The sequence below is a fragment of the Meleagris gallopavo genome, chromosome 21 (assembly GCF_000146605.3).
Source record: "Meleagris gallopavo isolate NT-WF06-2002-E0010 breed Aviagen turkey brand Nicholas breeding stock chromosome 21, Turkey_5.1, whole genome shotgun sequence".
In the NCBI taxonomy this organism is placed as follows: domain Eukaryota; kingdom Metazoa; phylum Chordata; class Aves; order Galliformes; family Phasianidae; genus Meleagris; species Meleagris gallopavo.
This window is the reverse complement of record NC_015031.2, coordinates 1,688,774-1,695,793: the sequence shown is the minus strand read 5'-3', so window position 1 is coordinate 1,695,793 and position 7,020 is coordinate 1,688,774. Positions and strand designations below refer to the sequence as shown.

At 54.2% G+C, this 7,020-nt stretch overlaps 1 protein-coding gene across 1 annotated transcript; it reads right to left on the bottom strand.

Annotated features, from left to right (window-relative positions):
• Positions 1-1,078: 1,078 nt before the first annotated feature.
• On the bottom strand, positions 1,079-6,521 carry LOC104913857 (protein CASP-like). The gene is made up of 9 exons (XM_010721789.3): positions 6,364-6,521; positions 5,871-5,937; positions 5,472-5,584; positions 4,585-4,701; positions 3,599-3,682; positions 3,425-3,481; positions 2,621-2,701; positions 1,777-1,841; positions 1,079-1,593 (listed from the first exon to the last, which is right to left on the bottom strand). The coding sequence occupies exons 4-9, from the start codon at positions 4,690-4,692 to the stop codon at positions 1,533-1,535; spliced, it is 456 nt and encodes a 151-aa protein (XP_010720091.1). The 5' UTR covers positions 4,693-4,701; positions 5,472-5,584; positions 5,871-5,937; positions 6,364-6,521; the 3' UTR covers positions 1,079-1,532.
• Positions 6,522-7,020: the final 499 nt, after the last annotated feature.

Sequence of the window (7,020 nt, the reverse complement as noted above, 5' to 3'; positions counted from 1 at the left end):
GGGTGGGGGCTCCCTCGGGGTATGGGGGCTCCGATATTGGGGTGCTGGGACATCTGGGGTGCTGGGTGGGTGCAAGGTGGGATGGGCAGCAGCGGAGGCACTGCTCCCTGCGAGGTTACATTGCACTACCACAGCCCTTCTCCAAAAATAACCACACATGACAGAACCACCTATTGATCCCCGGGGCCGGGCTGCACCCAAGGTTAACCCTTTGGGTCCAGTTCCTATATTTCCAGCCGCAGTGCCACGGGGCAGCGGGTGCTGCTGATGGCTGTGGGTGTCTGCATTGCGTGCAGCCAGCGCTGCTGAGCGCGATCGATTGCAGCGCTCCATTTGCAGAGCACGGACACGGCGCTGCCTCGTGGCTATGGAGACCCAGCACTGCTGTGGTGACAGCAAGAGAAGAGCTGTGCCCCCGCCGTGGCCCCCAAAATGCAACCGGGGTCTGCGTGAGCAACGTGCAGGTTAGAGGGATACGGAAAGCACAGGTTTTCCTTTAATTATTTCCCTGAACGGCTGTCGATACTAATTAAGACTGTTTCCCATAATCAAATTTAAAGCAGAGAGGGGCTGCCGAAACCCTTCTCTCTTGTGCTGCATTGGGATCAAAGCGGCTTTCAGAGTAAATTAGCAACAAGCTCCCATCTCCCCCAGCAGCTGCAGCACCGAAGGACGGCGATGTCTGAGGGAGGGGTCCTGGCAACCCTGCAAAAAAATAGGACAAAATAGGACAAAAAGGATAAAAACTCTTTTCCCCAGAGTAAGGATGTCTGTCAGCTGCTCAGTGGGGATGGGGTAGGGCCACAGCCCCTCACTGCTCAGGGATGGGGATGGGCATGGGGGTGAGCAGAAGCAGGGCTAAGGCTTTGTTTGGGATGCAAAGGGAAGGGAAAAGAATGGGGGAAATCACGATCAGCCCTGCACCGTCCTCTCGCTGTGGGGATGGGGGTTCTGCCAACCCTGAATCCAGCGTGGCAGACTCCTAGGATCACTGAGATGGGGAAATAACCACTGAGATCATCTCATCCAACCATGCATCTGAGCAAAACATCCCGGAAAGGAAACCCCAAACAATTCACTCAATGCATAGCTGTTTATTTAATCACTCATCCTGCAGAACTCTACATTATTCAAAATGATTTACGAAGAGTACAAGTGTGAATAGCAGCAGAGGTTCCAAGCCACCCTACGTAACATCTAAAAAAAGCCAATAGAACTGTCCCAGCAAAGCCCCAGCGAGCAGCCCACCCCTCCCTGGATCACATTTCCCAACGGCAGAGAGCAAATATCATCATCTAAAGCCAACGGGCTCACAGGGGAGCAGCTCTTACGCCCTGCCCTCAGGTGGTGCTGAGCATCCCACAGCCCCGGCTCCATCCTCAAAGTGCCGTGGGTCGGTCTTACCCCGCACTGGGGCTACTGGTTCCCAACAGGGGCGGAAGGTGCAGCGTTGCCCCCATCCAACGAAGCAGAAAGCGAAGCGATAGTGAAGGGCCGGATCCTGCTGCGGGAGGAGTGGTGCAGTCAGGCTGTCACTGCCACATGTCACCGCCATCCCCGTTCTCGTGGAACTTGTGCAGGTGGTCGGCGAACCTGGGGAAGGGCAGGGCCGGGTTAGGGCGTTCCTCCAGACATGGGGGAAGCCAAGAGATCCCACCTTGCCTTCACTCCATCTTTAGCTGCTTTCCCAACCCAACCCCCACCCTCGCTCACAGCACCCGGCTCTGCTCAGACCCCCATTGCCACCCCAGCCCACCCAGCCCTGCTCACACCCACTTCTTGGCGCAGAACGCAGCGCAGTCCCTGCCCACGCTCTCACTCCAGGCAGTTTTGTAGAGAACCTGCAAAATAAGGAATGCAATTGGGGTGGGCTTGTGTGCAGGCCTCTGCCTGATGTGCTCCCACTGCGGCATCCCATCCCTACCATGACATCCCATCCCTATCATGACATTCCAACTCACCATGATATTCCAATCCATCACGACACCCCGTCCCTTACAATGACATCCCAGCCCCACCATGACATCCCATCCCCGTCATAACATCCCACCCCTACTATGACATTCCTCCCATCATGACATCCCATCTCTTACAACGACATCCTGCCCCCATCATGACATCTCATAATATCCCACCCCCACTGAAGCATCCCTTCCTCACCATGACATGACATCCCGCCTCCCTGCAGCATCCTACGACATTCCCATCCCCAGCAGTGCTGCAGGAGCAGCAGCTTTGCCCACTCCCAGGCAGTGCTGGGCTCGGTCTCTAAACACTTTTGTTTCTAGGTGAAGCCAGATCATCCCAAGCATGCAATATTTATGATTATTTTTTTAGGTTAGAGCTTCAAACTTTAATGACACTTAACTTTTTATTTTCTATGTTCCTTCCCTCACCAAAATAACACAAGGTTGGATTTACTTTGAGATGATCAAGTAGAAATATTGTTCTGACTTGTCTTTCATCTTGTTTCATCCTTTAATTATTGATGTTGAGATTTCTATTTTTTTTTCTTTCTCTTGAAATGATAACTCAGCCCCCAGCAAACATGTGAGGTACGGGATTTTGGGCAGCCCCAGCACTGCTCCACGTGGCCGTGCTTTGCTCCCACCACACTTACCAGGAAGACAAGGCAGTGCAAGAGCAGCGTGTAGAAAAACGCGACAGTGCGAGCGGTCTTGTTGGATAGGATGAGTCGTCCCTGCAGCAAGAGCAGAGATTAAATCCCATTTTGATGTGTGCTAGGGATTCAATGCCTAGGGTGAGCGGCTTGGAGTTTTGGTGAACTCAAGGCCGTGAACCACAGGGCTGAGCCCCCTGGAAGATGTCAGCCCTTTAGGATACCGTTGGGCATTGACATTGGCTGAGGGAGGATGGAATTGGGTGTCCATCCCTTGGAAAGAGCCAAGCTTGGGAACAACCACAGCCCAGAAAAGCAGCTTATGGAGAACAGATCCTACACTGCCACTTTGTATTCCTGCTGTGAAAGCTGGGGATTCATTATGGACAGAAGCAAATTCCCCAAAACACCACGTGGGATTTCTGAGGGTGGCATTAAAACCCACAGATCTCCCATCAAACCAACCCTGTGCTGAAATCATCTTTGCTATTCAGGGCCACGGCGGAGGCTGCTGTAACAAACAAGATTATGTTCTTAAATATTCCCAGGGAGTAACTCCCGTAAGTCAGTTTTTTTGTAAATGCCTCTCATTAATTCTCCGTGGCGCTGGCACACCACCCGATCCATATTCATGCTGGCATTTGCTTGGTTTTCATGCAAATGACAACTTTGCCTTCGTTATGAGATATTTCAGCATTCTGTGGCTGCTACAGGCCAGCGTTAACCTCTGTCGTGCTAGATAGCTGGGAGTCAACACCCCAAACCCCACAACCATGGCAGGGACGGGTCTGCCCCGCATCTCACCATGCTCAGCGTGGCTTTGTCCCAGGGACTCAGGCTCAGGTACTTGCGCTGGCGCTCCTGCAAAGAGAAGATGCACAGAGCTGAACTGGGGGCCGGAAGGAGTGATTGGGGGATGCAGATCTGGGAAGGTGAGGTGTTGGTGTGAGTGTGGGTGCACTGTGTGGAGTCCCATACCTTCCTGCTGAAGGAGGAGAAGGGATCCAGGCGCTCTTCGTACTGCGAGGAGTAACGCAGCTCTGTGTCATCCCTGCTGCTGCCCTGTAGAGGTGAAGGCGCGATGAGACCCATGGATGGCACGGCCACATGTCCTCCCTGTCCCACACCCCTGGACACAGGCGCTGCCCTCCCCAGCCTTATTTGGAAGAAGTGATCCCAATGGATGGAGTGGTGCATGATCCAGTGGATGGACTAACAAGACCAGTGCGTTCTGAACATCACACCCCAAATCCCTGTGTGATGGGCAGGACAATGACAGTGGCTCATGGGGAAGAAACCAGTGCTTAACCCCATAGCTACTGCCAGCAGGGCAAATGGTGAGGAAGAGTAAGGAAACCTCTTGATAGAAGGCAACAGTTTGGATGGGCTCAGGGATGGAGGCTCTGCCCTGCTCTCACCAGCACACGGCTACTGGTGGCTTCAAGGCACTCAAACCACGCTGCAAGAGGACCTTTAGCAACTATGCCCTTACGTTCTGCAATGCGATACCCCGATGAGGCCAGATCCCGATATAGGGACGCTGAATTCATCAGATCTGGCCTTATTGAATGATCTTTGATGATTATTTTTAACTTGTCACATGCCTGATTAGGTTGTGAATTATGCAACGCGGCGCGCGGGAGCCGTGTGCTCTTTAGCTCATGCTGATGGCATCCAGGGGTTGCCTTGTGGGAATAAACATGGGAATGATCTTCTATGGGAGACACAGGGAAAAATGTCAGAGGGGCCAACCTCACCCCGGCGTGAATGAGACCCAAATAAGGTCCTGCACAGTTGTGGGAGTCTCCCATCCCTAAATGCCATTAAAATGTCCATCAGTAACAGGGGAGGTAAGGCAGGGAGGTGGCAGGGGACAGCCTCCTGCTGCCGTTACTGGGATAAATGGGGCTTTGGGATCTGCCTGTCTGTGTCAACCCAACGGGAGGACAACCAGCAGCACTCACCCGGCCGGGGTAACTCTGCAGGAACTTGATCTTCTCATAGAGCTTGATGTTATCAGCCCGCAGGTTGTCCAGCTCGCTCTGCAATGCGTGCACCGTGTGCTGCATCATGCGGTTCTCCTGCATGGGGAGCAGTTAGCAAAAAGGTTCAGCCCCAGTGGCACTGTCCTCATATGGGATGCAGAGCCCCACTGCACCAATGAGGCTGGAAGGTTCACCTGTCTGAGGTCCCTGACACCAAAGGTGCAGGGTGTCCTCAATGGCACAGTTGCATGGCTCCGCTCTTGGTTGAACACAGCCATGCAATGAGGGTGATGGGGATGTGATGGGAGCCTGCTCCCCATTGTTTACCTTGATGGGACTCCAAAACATGGTAGGAGGGGACTTGCTGATGCTCAGTTTTGCCATCCCTGATGCAGTACCACATTCCTCACCATGCTCTCCCCTCTCAGTACGCCCAACTTCCACGATCTTGATTAAAATTGTCCCTACTGGCCCAGCCCTGCCTTATTGAAGAACCCAATCCCGTGACGCTATGGGAGCTACAGAGCCAGCTCTGCCCATATAAGAGGTTCTTTGGAGCTGTCCTTCAACTTCCAGAGCTCTTGGGTGAAACTCTGCTCCAATCCACATTCATTTTGTGCTCCTTTCGTCCAGCAGCCCCAGTGCTACGCTGGATGGCCAAGCACACGGGGATGCAAGATAGCCAAGCACACCCGCACCGCAGCAGGGATTTGGACTGCCCTTATGAGCAACACTGACAGGTCCTGGTCCCACTAACCCTAGAATGTATATTTCCTACTGCTTGCACTGGTGCTGTGCTGATGAAAAACCCCACATGGCAGACAAGCAGCCCACCGCAGCACGCAGGACCTGCCCACCCCACATACCCCCTCCAGCTCCTGGTTCCTGGCTCGGAAGCGTTCCCTCTGGCTGGAGATGATGGAAAGCAGTGAGTCCACCTGCCCCTCAGGGAACGGGGCACTGGGGGACGGTGGATGACCTGTGGACAACAGTGAGTGTGAAGCAAAACCCAATGGACACCCACCACCCATCCTGCAGCAGCACCACCCCATTCCATGGGTGCCCCCTATGGGCGCTGGGCTGTGGCCAGGAGGACCAGCAATGCGTGCTGAACACAAAACACATCACTGTCCCCAGTGAGGGATGTGCTGTTTGTGTCTGCCTGGGACCATCTCCACGTCACTGTCCCCAAGAGGTGAGTGCCCTGCCCACGGCTCTGGGATGGCTCCCACCCGCACCCCGAGAAGTTTTTGGCTGCCTCTCACCATAGAACAGCGCGGTGGCCTCCTTGATGGGCTCAGGTATCTTCTCCAGGCTGGGGATGGCTGCGCCCTGGGGGCAAGCAGAAGGGATTCAGCATTTCCCACTCAGTGCCTGTCTGGGAGCGTCTCTGCCAGACGGGTGCTCAGCAAGGGTCAAGCCAAAGACGATGATGCTTGATCCTAATTACTGTGATGCTCAACTCTAAAACCTGTCCCTTCATGGGAAGAGAAGGGCTGGATGGCCCTCAGAAGCCACTCCTGCCACCTCCCACATGCTGGCACCATCCTGTATATGGGCTTGATGCAGCACCCAGGTGGGCAACGGGTTGGAAAATAAAAAGAAAGAAAGAAAATGTGGGAAAACAAAACCCAAAACCAAACAGAAGAAAGAACAGAGGAGGTGATATGACAACCCCATGCCTGCTGCAGGCCCTCCCCCATTGGTGGTCATCCCTGGGGCCACCCCGAGTCATGGAGCTGTGAGCCAGGGGGTTACCTCTGCGTCTGGACGATGCACAGCAGAGAGGGCCTGGATGGTGCTGAGGTCGTGTTCCAGTTTGGCCACCAACTCCTTCTGCCCTGCCAGCCCCGACACGGCCTCCGTCAGCTGGATCTGCAGCTCCGCACAGCGCACTGCAAAACAGAGCCAGGGCTGTCAGCCAGGACCCAAGGGGACACCAAGAGATGTGGAATTCCCACCCAGAGTGCTGAAGCTGCCTCACAGGCAGCAAATCCCGTTGTTCCAGGCCTCCATCCCTGCTTCTGGGGGCACAGCAGGAGTACATCAGCAGCCCTGAGCTGCTCCAGACAAAGCACCCACTGGGGTGAGATGGGGGACGAGGACATCTTTGGAGATGGTCCCTGCCCAGCTTCCAGCAGAGCAACGTCCTTCTAGTGCCCCCCAGTCATAGCCACCCCCCAAAGCAGTGCAAGACCCCCAAAAGGGCCATCCAACCCCAAAGCTGTGCTGGCAGAGCTGCCCCACTGGAGGTCACTATTTCTCAAGAAATGGTGACGGCTCCAATCCCAAAACACGGGTGGTCCAATGCAAAATACCTGCATTAACAAGATTTGGAAAGAAGAAAAACTCTTCCCTACGGTTAATTATTTAATTGGATGTTTCTTAAAACTGCCTGTTCACGTGTAGTTGGGA

Excerpts from the sequence above, each read along its gene's own strand:
- LOC104913857 (XM_010721789.3), bottom strand. The coding sequence starts at position 4,692 with ATGATGCAGCACACGGTGCACGCATTGCAGAGCGAGCTGGACAACCTG. Across the intron at positions 2,702-3,424 it reads ACAAAGCCACGCTGAGCATG|GGACGACTCATCCTATCCAA; the intron begins GTGAGATGCGGG and ends CTCTTGCTGCAG. Across the intron at positions 1,842-2,620 it reads TGCACTGCCTTGTCTTCCTG|GTTCTCTACAAAACTGCCTG; the intron begins GTAAGTGTGGTG and ends CTTATTTTGCAG.